We start from the raw sequence: 20,723 nt of genomic DNA on the forward strand, positions 1-20,723 counted from the left end.
AAGTTGCCCTGTAGGGGTGACCAGCAAGGAGGGGATCCTCGCTTGATCATGGGAGGGCGGTAGCCCTTCCATTCAGTCCGGCGCAGCTCTCCAAACCGGTGGATGAAAGACTGGCCATAGAAATATGGCTTGTCACCAGGCTGCAGACAGCCAAAGTCAAACTTACCACCAGGCACCTACAAAGCAGCACAGATGAGACTGGGTGAGATCTGAACCTCTCTTCAATCCTAACTATTTTGTCCACCTGTATAAGCTTCCCAAAGTATTTTTTCCCCTGTGGAGAGAGGGAAGGGAAATTCTATCCCACTGTCAGAATCCATTTATATTCCATTCCTAAACCCCTATCTGTGCAAACCTAAATCTCATCCCCTTACTGGATTCTGCCATTCCCAAGGAGGGGAAGAGAAGATGTTAATTGGCCATCCCTATCCATTAGATAGGGACGCAGTGGCTCAGTGGGTTAGGATGCTGAGCTTGTTGATCAGAAGGTTGGCAGTTTGGTGGGTCGAATCCCGAGTGTCGCGTAGCAGAGTGAGCGCCTGTTACTCGTCCCAGCTTCTGCTAACCTAGCAGTTCGAAAGCACGTAAAAATGCAAGTAGAAAATAAGGACCACTACGGTGGGAAGGTAACAGTGTTCTGTGCACCTTTGGCGTCTAGTCATGCTGGCCACATGAACACGGAGATGCCCTTGGACAAGCGCTGGCTCTTCGGCTTTGAAACGGAGATGAGCACCGGCCCCTAGAGTTGGAAACGACTAGCACACACACACCTTTACCTTTACTTTTATCCATTAGATGCAAGGTTGTTTATTCAGCCTGCCTGGAGGCCATCATCAAAGACCAGGGAAAGAAACTTTGAACTGAGAAGAACAAAGAAAGGGGGGGGGAATTCTGGTTTGTATCTCCGATTGGAATTTGAATGGGAAGAAGCAAATGTTGTAAATGCATGGAAGATTCCTTTTCCCATGAAGGGTTTTGACACCTGAAACTTAATTGATCCGGGACTGACCAAATGGACTGAGGGGAGGGGTTTTTACTCAGGGACACTTTAAAAGTATCAATCTGCGACACAGTTTCCAGATCCTGTCTAGATTATCCACTGTCAATCATGTTTTAGTAAAAGTTCCTGTTTAGACAATCCTGTCTCCAAGAGTTCTTCTTTCCTAAGATGTGGATTGGATTGGGTCCTAATTTAAGAATTTGAAAGCATAATTTTTTTAATTGGTGAATGCATAATCCAGTATTAAAGGGTAGGATAGCTCAAATCATTTAAAGTAATTGCTAACAAATTATTTGTTTAGAAAATCAAAATAGTTTACTCAAAGCTTTGGCAGTTGGGCAATGTGGAGCTCATTCTTAATCTCCGGAATTTGAAATGTATATTATACATGAAATAATATTGTTAACAGAATATTGACATTCTGATTATATTAAGTTGTAAATAATACTAAAATTAATAAGCATATGTCATTCAGATCTTAATTCATAAACAGTGTGGCATCTATCCTGTTTTATGGATATTACTCAGGCATGCCACAGATTTTGAGATAATGCCAGGAGATGCTCAGAAACAAAATTATTTATTTCTCCCTTTTTGTCTTTATATACAGTTGCAGTCCATTCTTTGAAGTTCAGACATTCTTGTGAATCAACATTCCTGTGAAGATGAAGTTGAGGATTTCAACCAATCATTTTGTTGCATTTTTTTCATTTTTTTATCTGGCAGGTAAGATATATTCTAAATTTTATCAATAATAACTATTATTTTAGCATTTTAACAGGGCTGGAATTGACCCTGTGATCTACTTTCAAGTAAATGTGCAAAGTATTAAAAAGAAAGGCTATAATCCTGTATCAAAATGTTTTGAATATTAACACATGAACGGGTCCATTAGATTCAAAAGCATTCAGATTAATCTCCCTTTCAGAATTGTTCAAATAAAGTTAGAGAAAGAAATAGAATGAATTCAGCCTTGAAGTTTTAATAAATAATTAAATCCGTATAAGAACCAAATTCAACTACTAGAGCTCAAAACAATTATTTGTAATCTTGTCCTTATATGATTTGTCCTTTCTCCCACTAGATAAGTTTATTTTCTTTTAGTTGAACTTGGTCAGCATTTTGTATTCCAGGCAGGATTTGTAGGACCAAAGTGTGAATTTGGATACTTTATCTCACGTTGTAATTCAGGAATTATTCAGTCTCAAGCCTTAACCAGCAGTTTTATCATTTCCATTAATTTAAACCTTTTGATTGACTTGGTTTTTTAAAAAAGTCACTTAAGAGGCCTTAAGAGGCCTCTTCCTCTTGTTTCCTTTTTGTTTCATCTCCTGGACTATTCCTAGCAAGTTTAAAAATAATCAAGAGACTGCTTCTATTTTATAGACAAAATGCAACTGCTTATTCTAAAAAATCCTTTATTCTTCTTTTATTAAAAATAGGTCTGAAATACTCAATTGCTGTTGGAAGTAATGGTGAGTAATGTAGTACTTAGAAATGCCCAGCTTTGTTTTTCTGTAGATTGATGCAAGCATACATTTCAAAGGCATTTGAGGTTCAAACTTTGAAAAATTTGTGCTGGTAATGATGATATAAGCTTGATAAGTAACAATATTGATCATGCATCAAACTAAGCCATAATATAGTTATTGATTTTGGCTTCGTGTATTTTATGAAATAGTCATTGTTGTTTGCAAGCCATGATTTATGGATCAGAGAAAAATCCAATCAATTATTGTTCAACTATTGTTAAGAAACTTGTCCTGTGAAACCAGACTTTAAAAATTTGTAGCATTCTGGCCCAAAACTGAAATTAGCCTTTTTAACAACATCAAAAAACAACCTGAGAAGCAACAATCAAGTAGGATTCCTGCTTAGGAATATTTGTATTTTTTTGTGGCATGTGATCATTTAAGGCTGAATCTTTGCCTCTGATGTCCATGGAAATTTGGCATTTAAATACTACTTTTAGAAATATATTCTTGAATGTTTGATTATATGTAGCAAGGAAGAATCAGCATTCCATTTTCTCAAAGGTGTGATTCAGCCAGTGTCAGGACCCACTTCAATCCCACATCTTAAGAAAGCAGAACTCTTGGAAGCAATTTTTTCCAACAAGAACTTTTATTAAGATTAGTTGATAGCAGGCATAATAGACAGGATCTGAGATTTCCTGTGCAGAATGATAGGTTAAGCAAGCAAGACCCCACTCAATAGTCCGCCCGGCCAGTGTGGAATGGCCAATGCCCAGGTGTTAGGTCCATCGTGGGAAAAGGGGAGATAACATCAGTCTGTCTCCAGTTCACACAACAATGGTCAGTGGCTCTTCACACCTTCCTCTGAGAGTGTAGAAATAAACCAGGCATGGTTGTTACATCCCTAATTCCTTTGTTCTAGCTGACAGTTTAGGGAGAGAAAGTTCAGAGAGAGATATAATGCGGGAAAGCAAAATGTTACATTGTAGCAGATAGAGGAAGCAGAGGCAATAAACGAACCCAGGGAAAGGTGAGATTTGATTTTGGGTCAGAGGAGATAGATAGAAATGAAATGCAATGGGTTCTGACATCCTGCCCCCTTTAAAAATAGGAGAGATCCACCTGTAGAGAAACAAAACAGGTATAGAGGTTAGTTGGGTTTGTTGGGATATTCTGTATGAAACTTTTTTAACAGTTTGGGTGCTCTAATATGACATACGTGGACCCACACATTCTGTGAGGAGGGAAGGTGTTTCCACGCTACTAGGTATTGGGTCGCCCCATGATATTTTCTAGAATCTAGGATTTCTTTTATTTTGAAGTGTTGTTCTCCTTCAACCATGATTGGAGTTGGTGGTGGGGATTTTTGGCTGTAAGAGCGACCGTTGTTCTCGTTTCAGAAGGCTGCAGTGAAAGATTGGGTGTATTTGTCTGAGGTTCTTTGGTAATTCTAATTCTACTGTCACTGGGTTTATGATTCTTTTAATAGGAAAACATCCTATATATTTTGGACCAGGTTTTTTAGAGGTTTGTAGAGATTTTAGGTATTTTGCAGACAAACATACCATTTCTCCTACAGTAAATGGTTTAGGTTTGGCTCTTTTTTATCTGCTTGTGTTTTGTGTGCTTGTCTTGCTTCATCTAAGGCAGGGGTAGGCAACCTGAATTGGTGAAAGAGCCACTTGGAACCGGTTCTCTCACTAAAAAAACCCCTGGGAGCCACAAAATACGCGTGCGCATGCACACATGCGCAGAACAGGATTTGACTAAAGTGGAGCTTACCTAAGCGAGACATACACCGGAGAGGAGGCCGAGTAAATTTCCCCCACCTTGCCAGGCAGGCAAACGGAGGCTTCACACACGCGCACACACACACAAACACGAGGAAAAGGTGCAGAGCAAATTTCCCCCTCCATCCCCAGAGGCGGAACAAAGCAGAGAGGCGAAGAACGTGGAAGAAAAGGAAGGAAAGAAAGAAGATATAACCTTCAGCAAAGCAGCTTCCATGCAGAAGAAACACATTTGCACTTATGTGAGCAAGCATTATCCCCCCACAAGCAGCTCCCCCTCCCCCCAGCCTCCCCTGAGCCAAAAAACTCACCCTGTCTTAATTGCAGGCAAAACCTGCAGAAAGCCCAACCAGCCCATGCAGATGCGTTGCCTGCTTGCCTTTCCAAGGCACTCCAGCCCATATTCTTTGCTCCCTTTTAGCTGGACAACCTTTAAAATTGGCTCCCCCCTCCTTCTCCAAGGCAAGCTGCTCTCCTCTCCATCCTGCGCCCCCACTCCCAAAGAGTTTGGCTGGCAGTTTGTCAATCACAGCTCTTCCTCCTCCTCATCCCCCTCCCCAATCCGGCTTCAGCACAGAGTTTTTGCCTGAAGAAGAAATGGGGTGCTCCCCCCCTCTTCCCATCACTTCTTTGGTGCGTGTTTATCACTGCAGTTGATAAATTAGTATTCAGGTTGTTAAGTGAATCTGGTTTCCCCTTGTGACGGGTAGGTAGCCTTGGCTGTTTTGTGAGTCCTGGGCTTAAACTCCCAGAATTCCTGAGCCAGCATGGAAACCTCTCCATTTCTCCTCAGCATGGCTGGCTCAGGAATTCTGGGAGTTGAAGTCCACAAGTCATAAAAGAGCCAAGGTTGCCTACCCGAGTCCTTGGGGCTGGCAGCCCCACCTGCACCTCCTTACCCAGGTTCTTAAGGTAAAATCCTTTTTAAAAAGCCAGCTTTGCACACAGGTGGCTGTGAGCAGCTCCAAGACCATTTCCCCTCAGCTGCTTGGGAACAAGTAAATGCCCCTCCCATTTGGTGTCTGTTATTATTCATTTATAAGCAAAAGAAGAAGAAAAACAGAAAAATCGAAGAGATAAAAAGGGGGAAAAAACATAATACACCTTTGAAAATCTGAAAAGGAGGGGATGGGGAAGGGGTTCTTTGAAGGATTCCGAGGGCGGGGGAGGGGGGTGCAGACAGAGAAGAATGGGGAGACACCAAGAAGGGGAGATGAGAGAGAGAGAGAGAGAGAGAGAGAGGAAGGGGGGAAAACACCCAAATATCCCCACGGGGGTTACGGATCAAGGAGGGGGCGGCCTGTGCGCCTCTCCGGTCTATGTACAACGTACGTGCGCGCGTGCGCACACACACAGAGAGATCCCATGTCAGCTGCCAGGACTACCCAAAGCCATCCAGCCGAGCCTCGCAGCCTGATCCAAGAACAGAGGGTGAGAAGGAGGAGGAGAAAGAGGGAGGGAAGAAGCCAAGGGTCTTCCTGCCCCCCTCCCGAAGCTCACCAAGCAAGAGAAGCTGCAATTCGATCTCTTGGAGGGGCGGGGGGGGAGAGGAGGAGCTCCCCCTGCAGAGTCTGAAACATTTATTAGAGGGTTGCACAATCTGTGTGAAATATAAAGTCCCTTATAAAATACTCGGTTTGCAGCTCTCTAGAAATCCCGTTACCAACTCAGACCACAATCCCAAACAAGGATAAGCTCTCTGCAATAATAGTGGTAACTTGCTCGTAAGGTCTGCTCTAGAAGTTTCACAAGATAGGAATTTTATAGCTATGGAAACACTTGAAAACTGGACCTAATAAAAATATCAATCACATAACATTTGGATTTAAAATGTTAAGAAGTAGGTCCAGTAACCCAAAATACCAATGGAAAAGCTTTTAAGAATAAATGTGCTTTAGCTATACAACTAAATATAACAATAAACAGAAGGGAGGAATTAAAAGTAGTAAAGTCAGCTCAAGATCGGCTCCAAATATACATACAAATTTAATACAGTAATTGCACAAAATGAAAAAGCAATGTTAGCTGCTTATGATTATCAAAGTTAAAGTTACATGCTTCACAAATGAAGTTTAAATAAAACCCTTAAAATTTGGATATGTCTTTTTTGCTTCCTTAGTGGAAAACCAAGTGCAGAACATTTTTATGAAGCTAGAAACTAATGTGCAAACTAGAGATTAATGTATTAGTTTTTGTGAAAGAGTCAAGTAATGATTCGGTTACATGTTTATGGAGGAACTGTTTCAAGCCTCGCAGAGAGAAGGGGAGGAAAATCGCCCCTTTCTTCTCCCTGCCGGGGCTGCTAGCCACGGCAAGGAGAAGGGGGGAAAAACGGGGCTGCTAGCCACGGCAAGAAGGAGGGGGGGAAAATGCCGCTTCCTTCTCCCTGCCAAGGCTGCTAGCCAGGGCAAGGAGAAGGGGAGGGAAAAACACCCCTTCCTTCTCCCTGCCGGGGCTGCTAACCACAGCAAGGAGAAGGGGGGAAAATTGCCCCTTCCTTCTCCCTGCCGAGGCTGCTAGCCACGGCAAGGAGAAGAGGGGGAGAAAAACACCCCTTCCTTCTCCCTGCTGGGGCTGCTAGCCACGGCAAGGAGAAGGGGGGGAGGAAATCGCCCCTTTCTTCTCCCTGCCGGGGCTGGTAGCCACAGCAAGGAGAAGGGGAGGAAAAACGCCCCTTCCTTCTCCCCATCGGGGCTGCTAGCCTCGGGGAGGAGAAGGAAGGGGGGGGGAAACGAGCCTTCTCCCATGGCGAGGAGAAGGGCGGGAAAAACCCCACCCTACTCACCTTTTTAGTTTTCCCGTCTCTTCCTCCACTCTGCCAAGTGCAGTTAAAAAAACAAAGAGGTTTGTGGGTAGTCCCACAAACGGTTTGTCCCACAAACCAACCAATCAATTTAAACTTTTCAAGTTTTTTTGTGAGAAGTTTAAATTGATTAATTTTTTTAGTGCCACTTTTTTTTAAAAAAAAAAGGAGGAGGAGGCCTGGGAGCCGCATGGGACAGCTCAAAGAGCCGCATGCGGCTCCAGAGCTGTAGATTGCCGACCTGTGCTGTAATCCATGCACAAGCGCAAAGTGCTGTCCTTTTCTCTGAAAAGGACTGGGGTGGCTACTTTGGGCTTGGCATGTTCGATAAATCCCCTTTCTAGATTTTTGTTTATGAATCTTTTCATCTCCTCCTGCTATTTAGGGCTCATGGAGTACAATCTGGGCTTTGAGAGTTTTGCCCCAGTTTTGATTTCTGTGGTACAGTCCATGGGTCGGTGAGGAGGGAACTCATCTGCCCGTTCCTCACTGAAAACTTCAGCAAGGTCGCGGTATTCCTCTGGTATTTTGGGTAACCCCTTTTCCTCTCCCATTGATGCTTTCTCCACTCCTGGGTTTGGTAGGGCTCCTTGGGGTGTCGAGTTCGCATGGTCCCCTTTCAGGAATCTGAGCTCGGCTGTTCTCCAATCTACCCAGGGGTTCCACTTCTTTAGCCACACCAGCCCTAGGATCACTGGGCATTCCATGCCTGGGGTTACTACAAATGTTATGTTTTCCTCATGGTCCCTGAGAGATAAGTGGATTGGTAAAGTGGCTAGGGTAGCTGGCATCCCCCTGCTATGGACCCATATAGCTGACCGAACGAGATTGGCTGTTTCAGACTCCTCACTGGGATGCCCAAGTTCCCCACTAACATCAGGCTAATGAGGCAGCGGGTGCAGCCAAAGTCTATTAGGGCTTTCACTTTGACAGCTTCAGGTGTGGAGGGGGCTAATATAGTCACTGTCTTGAGGATGGGTGTGATGGGTCCACTTACCAGGGGTTCACCCTCCAAATTGTCCAAGGAATCTACCCCTGCAGTGTAGGCCGGAGTTCCCTGCCCACGCCTTGCAGAGGGTGGGAACTCTACAGCCTCTGTTGCCTTCATGGCAGGTTCTTGTGGGCTGGCTGGGGACTTCCTGACTTTCTGGCCAGTGATCGATCTGGTTTGTGTTGAGGGGATTTCAAGCATCACTCTATGCCATGATGTCCCTCTCTCCTACATTTGAAACAGCCTGTTGACTTCTTGGCTGTGGCCGGTGGTTTTGCTGGTTCATGTGATGGTTTAGGGGGTGAGCGGCCCCATGGTTTTCCTTGGCGGTGCCTCTCTGCTTCCTCTGCCAGGATGTTCCATTCGTATAGTCGGCGTGGGTTCCCTCAGGGTAGGGAAGCATCGTACAGGTCATAGTTTAGGCCATCCTTGAAGTGGCTAAGTAGGATGTCTTCCAGCCAGTTCAGTTTGCTTGCGATGGCCCGGAATTCTTGCGTATATTCGGCTACCAGGTGTCTGCCTTGCTTCGCTGTTTTGATCTTCTCACGGGCTTTTTGGTCAGCCAGGGGGTCCTTGAATCACCTTCTCAGTGAGGACATGAAGTGGTTGAAGTTGTGGAGCTCTGAGGCATTGGAATCATGAAGGTCCACCATCCAGTCTTCGGGCACCCCTTCCATAGTCGATTGCTCGATAGGGATATGGGCTTTGTTGTTGGGGATGTCTCATCCATATTCTTCCATGTAGCTGAGGACTTGGGTTAGGAAGAACCCCAAGCATCACGATACTCCCCCGAATTTCACGTCCTGCAGCGGGAATCTTTGGATGGATCGGTGCCTTCATCGTCGTCAGTAGCTGCTGGTTGGCGGGAAGTGGGGGCTGCCGAAGTGGTAGCTGCTGTCTTGGTGGTCTTGGCGGACGTCCCCAGGACTTCAGCTTCTGACTCCCCCTCAGTGTCTCTCTGGCTGCAGCCCAAGGTAATGGTGCAGCCGCAGGGTTCAGGTTTTTCATCCCCGAGAGAGCCGAGGGTTCTTTTCATCAGGTCAATAGCTTTCCCTAGGATCCAATTCGAGTGCTCCATGTGATCTCCTTCCACTTCACTAAGGTGAAGCGATCTCTCCATTTCTTGCTTCCATCTGGGTTGGTGGCTGATTTGTCTCAGGGTTACTTTTCTCGATCTCTTCTCCCACTCGTCTTTCTTTCCAACACCTATCGACCACTAAGGTTTATGGCTGCGCATTTCCACCACTTCTTCCGAGGAGTACGATATCTTGGATCCCAACAGCTGGCAGGGTCCCAGCTGAAGGGAGGGTTCCCCCTTTGCGGTGGGTTCTTCCTTCCCTGCCCCGTTGTCCGACATTGTGGATTTTGCAAAATCCACTGGTGAAAGTCTATCTTCCAGGTTAACTATTACTGCAGATCCTGTCTAATGTCAGGACCCACTTCAATCCCACATCTTAAGAAAGCAGAACTCTTGGAAGCGATTTCTTCCAACAGGAACTTTTATTAAGAGTAGTTGATAGCAGGCATAATAGACAGGATCTGAGATTTCCCATGCAGAATGATAGGTTAAGGCAGGGGTGTCAAACTCAATTTCATTGAGGGCTGCATCAGCATTGCAGTTTCCCTTGGTGGGCCGGGTGGGTGTGGCCTACTGGGTGGGCATGGCCAGCTCTACATCATTCGCATCAAGGGTGCCAATGGGGGCCTGGACAGGAGTGGGACAGATCTGACGGTCTCTGGCAGAAGAAGATGGGACCGGGGCAAGTGCCAAGGCATGGTCCACTGGAGGAGCCTCACTGTTCCTCTCAGGCCATGTGGGGGGGATTGGACGGTGGCACGGAGGTCAAATGCCCAGCCCAGCCATCAAGTACCCACGGCACTAAGCCCAGCCCAACTTCCCCAAGGTGGCGCCCAGCTGCACTTACTTCCTCCTCAAGGCTGTTGCTGCTGTGCTTGCTCTCCTTAGCCAGGTTGCTCATGATGGGTACAAGGGCAAAGTCAAGAGGGAGGCCCACTACCTCTCCATGTGCAGAGACCTGGCTTTGTATCCAAAGTTTCCTTAGCAATAGGATGGGAGACCCCCCCAGGAGGTCAGGAGAAGGGGGCAAAGGGATGGTGAAAGGGCAGCAGGGCACGAATAAGGCAGGACTTCCCTCAGACCCTCCCTCTCCTTCCTTCCCTTCTTCCTTCCTTCCTTCCAAGAACAGAGTGGTAGGAAAATATTTGAGATGAGGGAGGGAGAAAAACAGGCAAGAAACGCAGCTGCAGAAGTGTCATCCTTCGTGAGGCATGGCCCTTGCCTACTTCACATATCCAGATTGGTGGACGCTGGGAGAGGGGATGCCATGAGCAGCATGAGAGTCGATGTTACCTGCACATTGCTGCCCAGCCCCCAGCCTGCCCAGTTTTGGCAGGCAGTGGGGCACTTTCCTGATAGTACCGAGAGGCTGAGCCGGATGGCACGAATGTGAAGAGAAGCGCAACGCTGCCCAGCCCTAGCCTCCCAAAGTAGGCAGGGTTATATGTGGCCACTTCCAGGCGATGATGCATTTCTTAATTTTTCACAAAGGGTGATACCTCCACAGCGTGCGCCCAGGGGGCAGTGCCGATGCGGCATGGGCCGGTCCCTCACTGTTTCCAGATGGCCTTGTGGAGCTAAGACTGAATGTATTTCAGCATAGATGACCACCATGAAATTGTACATTGGCTCCCAGCTGGCCTGGGCCAGGGCCAAGGCAGTGGGGGCCATTCGTTCATTGTTTCCAGGATGGCTTTGCGGGCCACATGAAATCACTTTGTGGGCCGGATCCGGCCCCCGGGCCTTGTGTTTGACATGTCTGGGTTAAGGTATCCCCGAAGCAAGATCCCATCCCATAGTCCACCTGGCCAGTGTGGAACGGCCAATCCCCAGCTGTTAGTTCCATCATGGGAAAAGGAGAAATAACATTGGTCTGTCTCCAGTTCATGCAGCGATGGTCAGCAGCTCTTCATACCTTCATCTGAGAGTGTAGAAATAAACCCGGCATGGAGGTTATATTCCTTATTCCCTCCCTTGTTCTAGCTGACAGTTTAGGGAGAGAAAGTTCAGAGAGAGATATAACATGGGAAAGCAAAATGTTACATTGTAGCAGATAGAGGAATCAGAGGCAATAAACCTGCGGCGCGTCCCCCCTCTCCCTTGGGAGGATGGCAGAACCCAGGGAAAGGTGAGATTTGATTTTGGGTCAGAGGGGATAAATAGAAATGGAATGGAATGGGTTCTGACAGCCAGTATTAAATATTTTTTTAATTGAAAAGTTTTACAATACATTTTAAGCATAAACTCCTTCCCTCCCCTCCCCCCAACCTCCCCTCCCTCCCCCTCCCCCCAAACTTTCCCTCCCTCCCCCTCCCCCCCGACTTCCCAGAGCTGAATACAGGGTATTGCCTCTAACAAACTTGAGCTAAAATATGCTAACCATCTATAAATACACATTAAATCCTATCACACTTTAACTCCACTTGAACATAACTAAATAATAATACATCTTATAATTCTAATACTCATTCATATGCTAAGTGAAATTTTTTAGTCCCATATTTATTCTGAATATAATCGATCCGTCTTCTCTTTTTTTTATTAAAAAATTTAAATTTTATTAAACAAATTTTAAATAAAAAAACAAGAACATTATTACAAAGTACTAAAAAGTGCATCAAATAGAAAAACACCAAAACATCCTAGACACCAAAAAAAACAAAAACAACAACATTAGACAGGACCGGGGAGTGTAGTACTACCCCTAATTTCTTTTTCTCGTACATCCCAGGCTAAGTAACCTTTAATTACCAAATATTAGAAATCTATAATTGTGTATATCTCCAGATTCTATACCTCAAATAATAATACACAATCATCTGGTATTTCCCCCGTTGAGATTAAATATTCTATTTTGTAACCATGAATACCAGGAGTCCCAACTTTTATTGAAAAGTGATTCACTTTTCCCTTTGAGAATATATGTCATTCGATCTGACTCTGCGCATAGTAATACTTTCTCTATTACTTGATAGTCCATTGGGATTTCCATCGTCTTCCAATATTGCGCATAAATCATACGCGCCGCTTTTGTAATATGTATTACTAGATACCAAACATTTTTTGGTACTTCTTGTGGCTTCATCCCCAAGAGGAAAATAGCTGGGTCCAATTGAAGATCATATCCTGTTATTTGAAATAACCAATTTTTTATATTGGTCCAGTAACGCCTAACCTTTGGACAAGTCCACCATTGATGGTAGAAAGTGCCCCTGGCAGAATCACATTTCCAACATTTGTCATTTGCATTGGGAAACATTTTTGAAATTCGTGCGGGAGCTAAGTACCATCTATACAACATTTTGTACGTATTTTCTTTAAATGCTGTTGCTAACGTTAATTTTATATTTTTCTTCCAAATTTGTTCCCACTCTTCTAATTCTATAGTGCGACCAATATTTCTCCCCCAGGCAATCATTATGTCATTTATTGTTCCCCCTTCCATCCCATGGAACAAAAGTAGATTATAGGTCATAGATAGAAATTTAGCATCACTTCCCCATAAAATCTTGTCTAATTCTTGTGGGATTATATTGATTCCAAATTCCTGCTTATCCCTATTAAACCTTGAGCTCATTTGAGAATATGACCACCAATCCAACTCTATACCCCCAGAATGTAACTCCTTCTTGGATTTAAAATTGCCTCTCAGATCTATGAGATCTTTATACCTATAGTTTCTGTCTAGATTGTATAACGTTGAATAAGTTACAGCTTCCAAAGGAGTAAACCAGCCAGGTATCTTTGTATAGATCCACCCTCTCACCATACGCCAAGAGTTTATCAATACATCCCTAATATAATGATTAGAGAAAACTTTATATTGACTATCCTTCCTTGGCCAGAGATAGGCATGCCATCCCTGTGTTAAGTTATATCCTTCAATAGTTAACACCCTCCTTCTAGATAACACAACCCAGTCCCTAATCCAAGCCAAGGCAGAGGCATGGTAATACAGCTCCCAATGTGGGAGCCCCAGTCCTCCCCTTGTTTTGTGCTCCTGCAGCGTTCTTCTTTTAATATGCGGCTTTCGATTATTCCATATGAATCTACCAACTATCTGTTCTAGTTTTTTAAAAAATTTCTTATCTAGTTTTGCAGGAGCAGTTTGGAATAGGTATAACCATTTTGGCAAAATATGAGTCTTAATCACTGTGATTCGTCCTAGGATTGAGAGTTGAATGTTTTTCCAGCTGTCTAATTTCTTCTCCATCTCAGTCATCAATTTTTGATAATTTAATTCCTTTATAGATGGACACCTTGAAGATAGCCAAATACCTAAATATTTAACTTTTTTAACTATTTGGATCCCCATCACCTCTTGTAATTGTACCTTGGATTCAGTTCCAATATTCTTTACCAAAAATTTAGTTTTATCTTGATTAATCTTTAAACCTGCTACTTCTCCAAAAGCACTAATTTCCTCCAATAATTTAGGGCCTGATTCCAATGGGTCTTCCAAAATAAAAACTAAGTCATCAGCAAAAGCTTGAAGCTTATATTGCTGATCATTTATTTTTAATCCTTTAATATTATTATTTTGCCTAATTATAATCAATAGTGGTTCTAAAGTCAAAATAAACAGTAGAGGTGAAAGGGGGGCATCCCTGTCTCGTACCTTTTTGTATATCAATTTTCCCAGTCATTTCACCATTGAATAATACTCGGGCAGATTGCGTAGTATAAATTGTTTGTATAGCTCTTACAAAATTTGGTCCAAATCCCATTTTAATCATCTGACATATTAAAAATTCCCAACTAACCATGTCAAATGCTTTCTGAACGTCAAAAAACATCATTGCCAACTGTTTGCTAGGGTGCATCTCATAATATTCCAACATATTCATCACTATTCTCAAATTATCTCTTATCTGCCGATTTGGAAGAAAACCATTCTGATCTGGATGTATAAATTCTCTTAAGAAAACTTTAAGCCTGCCCGCCAGAATTGACGAAAAACTTTTATAATCTGCATTCAATAGCGAAATGGGTCTATAATTTTTAACCAAGGTACGATCTGAATCTTCCTTTGGGATCAAAGATATATAAGCCTCTGTCCATGACTGGGTATTTTCCCTTCACTCAAAACCTCATTAAATAAATCTTTTAAATGGCCACTAAACATTTCCAACATCTCTTTATATAATTCCGCCGGGAGTCCATCCGTTCCCAGGGTTTTCCCATTCGATTGTTTCCTAATTGCCTCCTTTATTTCCCCTTCTGAGATCTCTGAATTCAAAATTTGTTTTACATTCTTAGGAACCTCCTGTAAATCCACCCTTTCTAAGTAACTTCCAATCCTTTCTTCTAAAATTGGGTCTTTCTTATACAATGCAGTAAAAAATTCCTGAATCACCTTTTTCTTTTGATCATTTGATCCCACCATGTTTCCCATCCCATCCTGTAACCATTCTATTTTTCTCACGATTGCTCGCTTCCTAAGCCTATAGGACAACCATTTTCCAGCCTTGTTGGCATGTTCAAAAAAAATTGTTTATTCCTTTGAATTTTCTCTGCTAATTCATGTTGATCCAGGAGGGAAATCTCGTGTCGCATAATATCTTTTCTCTCCCTCGCTATTACTGAGGATGGGTCTTTCTGAAGAGCCTCCTCGGCCTCTGTCAACATTCCCATCAACTCCAATCTCTTAACCCTCTCTTTCTTCCACTTATATGCCGAATACTTAATTGCTATCCCTCGAGTCACTGCTTTCGCAGTGTCCCATATAATTTGAATTGGTGTATCTTCCCTTCTGTTCTCCTCAAAAAAGTGTCCCATTTCCTGGTTCAACAAGTTTTTGAATTGTTCTTCTTTTAAAAGAGCTGCTCTCATTGTCCATCTATACCTCTTCTTTTCTCCTTTCCAAACCAAGACTAACGGGCTGTGATCTGCCCAGTCATTAGTCGTAATCTCTATTTCCCTAACCATCTCTTTCAATTCATGGGATGCCCATATCATATCAATTCGGGTCCATGTATGATGCCTGGGAGAGAAATAAGTATATTGCCTCTCTTCCCTGTGAAAATCTCGCCATATATCACATATACCTAATTCCTCCCTTACTTGATCCCACACCTTAGGCAATGTTCTTCTTACCCCTTTAAGTAAACGTTGCCCCGGGGTATAGTCTTTATCAACGTCTACTATTGCATTGAAGTCTCCTACGATGCATATATGCTCGTATTCTAACCCTGCTATTACTTTATATAAACCTTGAAAAAAGGCACACTGATTACAATTTGGTGCATACACATTTACCAATAAGATCTTCTTCTGAGCCAATCGAAGTTCTACCATCACAACTCTACCTTCTGTATCTGAATACACCCAGTGGGCCTCAATATTTCGCCGGACGTAAATCACTACTCCCCTTTTCTTTTGTTCTGCCAGGGACACAAAAACTTCCCCCAATTTTGGACACGCTAGTACATTCTGTTGACTTTTAATGATATGGACTTCCTGGATACAAATTATATCACATTTTAATTTACAAAGTTTGGACCAAGTTTTTTTCCTCTTAGTAGGAGCATTAAGACCGTTAATATTAATAGCAGGGGTCTGGAGTACCTTAGGGAACACCTGCTGCCGGCATCAACCTCCCTTCGCCCTGTGCGTTCCCACAGAGAGGGCCTCCTCAGGGTTCCACCGATCAGAGAATGTCGATTGGTGGCCCCCAGGGGGAGATCCTTCTCTGTGGGCGCCCTGGAGCTATGTTACCGGTTGAGCTCCGGATGGCGCCCGATCTTCGCTCCTTTCGCCATGATCTAAAAACATACTTGTTCGAACAAGCCAGCCTGGCCTGATGGGGGATTGGTGGGGTTTTTTATGGTTGTTTTATTGGGGTTTTAATATGGTATTGATTGTTTTTAGTGGGCATGTATTTAATCTTTTTTTAATTTTTGTAATTCTGTATTTTTATTCTTGCCCTGTTCACCGCCCTGAGTCCTTTGGGAGAAGGGCGGTATAGAAATATTATTAAATAAATAAATAAATATTGACAGAAAAAGGCGAACCTCTTCCTGAATGTCACTGCTTCTCTGTATTCTTTATTCTTTTTGCTAACCGTGTCTCCATTTGAGGGCCCGAGCCTCCCAATTCCCCAGTATCTTCCTTATCTATACTCTTCTTTTCTTTTAATCCTCCACTTCTCCCCTTGGAATCCAATTGAACTTCTTCCTGGCTTTTGCCTTCTAACTCCTCCTCACTCTCCTGATTGAACTGAGATTCAAAAAATACATGGGCATCCTGTAAGTTATCAATATGATATCTCTTGTCCTGCCACATAAAAGCCAATCCTTCTGGAATCAGCCATCGGTAGCGAATGTCAAATTTCCTAAACTGACTTGTTAGGAAATCATATTTTTTCTTCTGATCTCTCACTCTTCTTGGTAGCTGCTTAAGAATAATTACTGATCTTCCTTTAAAGGATATAGTCTTCTCTCTTGCTTTCCTTAGGACCTGCTCCCGCACTGATGTTTTATTCAGTCGGACATGTATCTCTCTCGGGAGTTTGTTTCGACGTGCATAACTAGTGTAAACGCAAAATACGTCATCTATATCCCTCAACATCTCTTGTGGGTTCACCTCAAGCACTCCAGCCAAAATCTCTGTCACAATAGTTTCCAACTGCTCCTCTCGGTCCTCTTCAATGTTTTGTAAATGTAGGAAGAAGGCAGATTTATCTAATTCAAGGGCAATTATTTCATCCTCCAGGTGTTTATTAGCTATCACCAGCCGGTGTTCCATACTTTCCACTTTTACATCTGTCTTATCCATTCTCGTTTCTACCACCTGGATCCGTTCCTCTTGACTCACTACCATTGTCTGCATTTCCTGGAGCTTCGTATGTATACTCCTTATTTCTCCCTTTAAACCTTCCATCTGGTTACCCATCTCAGCCTTCATTTCCCTCTTTAACTCCTCAAATCCTATAGCTGTAGTTTCCTGATTTTTCAACATTAAGTCTTGAAGTGACTTAAACATATCCTGAACTCCCTGTATAGATAAAGCGTCCCTGTCACTGTCTCATCCGGAAATTTGCGAGCTGTCAGGGGTGTAGTTGACGGGGATTGTGTGGGCACAGGCACTATGGTCTTCTTCTTGGCAAAAGTTGTTATGGTCGCCATTTCTATTATTCTTTGGTGCTCTTCCAAAATAGCCTACACTTACTCAATCTCCAAGACTCCTCCCCATGCACCTTGTACTCTCAATATTATCCTAATCACCTAATTTCTTCTCTAAGTTTATTAAAGTAGGGGTTAAATATGTTGTTATTATATAAGGCATAAAAAGAAAAATATAGAAAGAATATAGTAAATAGGCCCTATCAATGGCAAAAAAGAAAGGAAATAAGTAATAATATGAATAAGCCAATATTCAAAAAAAGGGGGATGTAACCCAGTTCAGTATATTTAAATTCCTTATTCTTCAAGGGAACGTGGCAGTCCAATTCAGTTCAGTTCAGTTCCTCTTCTCTTCTCTGCTGACAAATGTTACGATGTTAAACCTCCAAGAAAGAAGCAGAAAGAAAAAAAAATGATGCCAGATCAAATAGAAAAGGGGGTCTCTAGGCTGTTATGCATTAACGAGTTAACAAGTCACCATCCAGATCCCAGATATTTCAAAAGGGAAAAAAAACACCTATCAAAATTTAAAGAAAGAGTCTGTCCATCGAAGAAGAACACCAAAGAAGTAACTGGAATCCTCAAATCAGCCTGTTAGTCTCTCTAAGGCGGCTATTGTTAAAAGCCTGTATTGTTGTCTGCCGCTTTAATCAATTAAGGCTGGATAATACTTCACGCTGCTCACCTCTCAAACGATCAACAAATGAAGGGGGGGATTCTCATTCTCTTTTGATATTCACTCTTAACTCTGCCTGGGACGTCAGTAGCTTCCTTCTAAATTGCTGAGTCACAGCTCCAGGGCAGCCATTCTTCAGGTGCCTTCTCTCAATACCGGCACCACGGGAGGATTTCTCACTGCGAAGCAGGGATTTTGCAGGTTCCCTGCAATTGCTAAGCGTCCTCTCTTCTTCGCCTGCTGATCCCCAGCTGGCGATGCCTATATAGAGCCGCACAGTATCGGGAAAACAAGCTGCGATCCGAAGAGATGTTCCAGGACCCACTTGTCTGCTGTGACCTCAGCCCCGGAAGTCCCCATCGATCCATCTTCTCCATTCCAAAATATATCTCTGTTGCGATTGTTCTTTCAAATATACTGAAATTTTGCCATTTCTGCCAGGTTTGAAACTTTTAAAGTCCACTCTTCTATAGTAGGCAGTTCCTCCTTCTTCCAGTATTGCGAAACCAAAAGTCTTGCTGCCATTATTAAATTCAACATCAATTTATTTTATTTTATTTTATTTTTTATTTTAATCCCATTTATATCCCGCCCTTCTCCGAAGACTCAGGGTGGCTTACAAGCTTAGCAGTAGCCTTCATTCTATATATATGCCTGCTTATTAGGGCTTTCGCCCCCCCCCCCCAGCGGCATTATTACAAAGTCAGCTTAATTGCCCCCAACAATCTGGGTCCTCATTTTACCTACCTGGGAAGGATGGAAGGCTGAGTCAACCTTGAGCCTGGTGGGACTCGAACCTGCACTAATGGCAGGCAGCTGGTGTTACTTAAGGAGGCATTAGCCCACTGCTCCACCAAGGCTCTATCTTTAGTTTGTATAACAGTACAATCTGTAATAATACCCAACAGAAATAACTGGAGAAAACTTTATCTTTTTCTTAAATATCTTCTGCATATTCCACCAAATTTTAATCCACAAAGCTGTAACTATTTTACAAGTCCACCATATATGGTAGTACGTTGCATCCTCACAACCACACCTCCAACATTTAGGCTGATAATTTGGATACATACATGCTAATTTATTAGGATTTAAATGCCATCTATAAAACATTTTATAAAAATTCTCTCTTAAATTTTGTGCCTGAGTAAATTTTACATTTCTGACCCAAAGTTTTTCCCAAGTATCCATCGTTATTGGCTCCTGAATATTCTGGGCCCATTTTATCATACAATCTTTAACAAGTTCCGTTCCTGAATCTATTTCTATCAATGCATTATACTGTATATCCTTCTTATATGCGCTTGACTTTGATCTCTAATTTGCTTTACCAAATTTCCATCTGTTGTCGAAATGCCAATTTTCTGATCTTCTTTCCATCTAGTTTGTTATCTGGCCATACTGAAATCAAGTTTCTACTATTTTCCCTTCTTTTAAATTATTAAATGGCTTTAATTGCTATACATTCCTTTCCAGTCTAAGAATATCTTTATATGTAATCACATCATGTTTAAATCCCAAACTTATATTTTCTATCACATGCTTAGGTATTGCCCAAATTGGTATTTTATAATTTAACTTAGATCGATATTTTTTCCAAACTCGCAACAGGGCATACCTTAATATATGTGTCTTAACAACATTATCCACCTTTTTATCATACAATAAATATGCATGCCAGCCATATAAGAAATCACATCCCTCAATATTCAATAATCTTCCTTCTGTTAAATTAAACCAATTACTAATTGACAATAAAGCTGCAGCCTCATAATATAATTTAAAATTGGGCATTTTAAGACCACCTCTTTCACGTATATCTTGTATTATCTTAAGTTTTACTCTCGGTCTTTTCCCTGCCCAAATAAATTTATTAATAGCTTTCTGCCATTCCTCCAAATTTGAATCTTTTTAAGTATAGGTATCATTTGAAACAAAAATAAAAATTTTGGTAAAACATTCATTTTCACTGCTGCAATTCTTCCCAATAAAGACAATTGTAATTTTCTCCAACTATCTAACTCTTTTTGTATTTTTAACCATAACAATTCATAATTATTTTTATATGATTTCGCATTTGAAGCTGAAAGATATACCCCAAATATTTAATCTTTTTAACTATTTCAAATCCTGTGAATTTTTCTAGAACTACCTTTTGTTCTGTAGTCATATTTTTAGACAATATTTTAGTTTTTTGCCTGTTTACCTTAAATCCAGAAACTTGTCCATATTGCAAAATTATTTCCATTAAATCTATAACCGATTGAATCGGTTGACTTAATGTAATAACCAAGTCATCTGCAAATGCTCTCAATCTATAATCTTGATTTTTAATTTTAACTCGCTTTATTTTATTTGAGTCACGTATCTTAATCAATAATATTTCCAATGTTAAAACAAACAACAATGGTGACAACGGACATCCCTGTCTTGTACCCTTTTCAATTTTGCAAGCTTCTGTTAAACTACCATTAATTATTATTTGAGCTGTTTGTTTCTGATATATTGCCCTAATAGGTTGTAAAAACTTATCACCAAACTCCATCTTCTCTAAGACTTTAAATAAAAATTGCCAATTCAATTGATCGAATGCCTTTTCAGCGTCCAAAAAAATCAGCACTGCAGGGACTTGATTATTTCTTTCCAAATATTCTAATAAGTTTACAATATGTCTCACATTATTTTTCATTTGTCTACCACTTATAAATCCTGTTTGATCACTATGAATCATTTGCTGCATAACCTTCATTAATCTATTTGCTAAAATCTTTGCAAATATCTTATAAT

At 42.1% G+C, this 20,723-nt stretch overlaps 1 protein-coding gene across 1 annotated transcript in view; it reads left to right on the plus strand.

Moving 5' to 3' along the window:
• Positions 1-1,665: 1,665 nt before the first annotated feature.
• CNTN1 (contactin 1) overlaps positions 1,666-20,723 on the plus strand; it is a gene marked incomplete at both ends in the record, with an annotated part of 250,063 nt that continues 231,005 nt past the window's right edge. Inside the window, 2 exons of the mRNA XM_083365212.1 lie at positions 1,666-1,726; positions 2,443-2,475. Coding sequence (XP_083221338.1) covers positions 1,666-1,726; positions 2,443-2,475 — 94 coding nt within the window. The remainder of the gene's footprint in view (positions 1,727-2,442; positions 2,476-20,723) is intronic.

This window comes from Vipera ursinii (assembly GCF_947247035.1).
Source record: "Vipera ursinii genome assembly, chromosome: 6".
NCBI lineage: Eukaryota > Metazoa > Chordata > Lepidosauria > Squamata > Viperidae > Vipera > Vipera ursinii.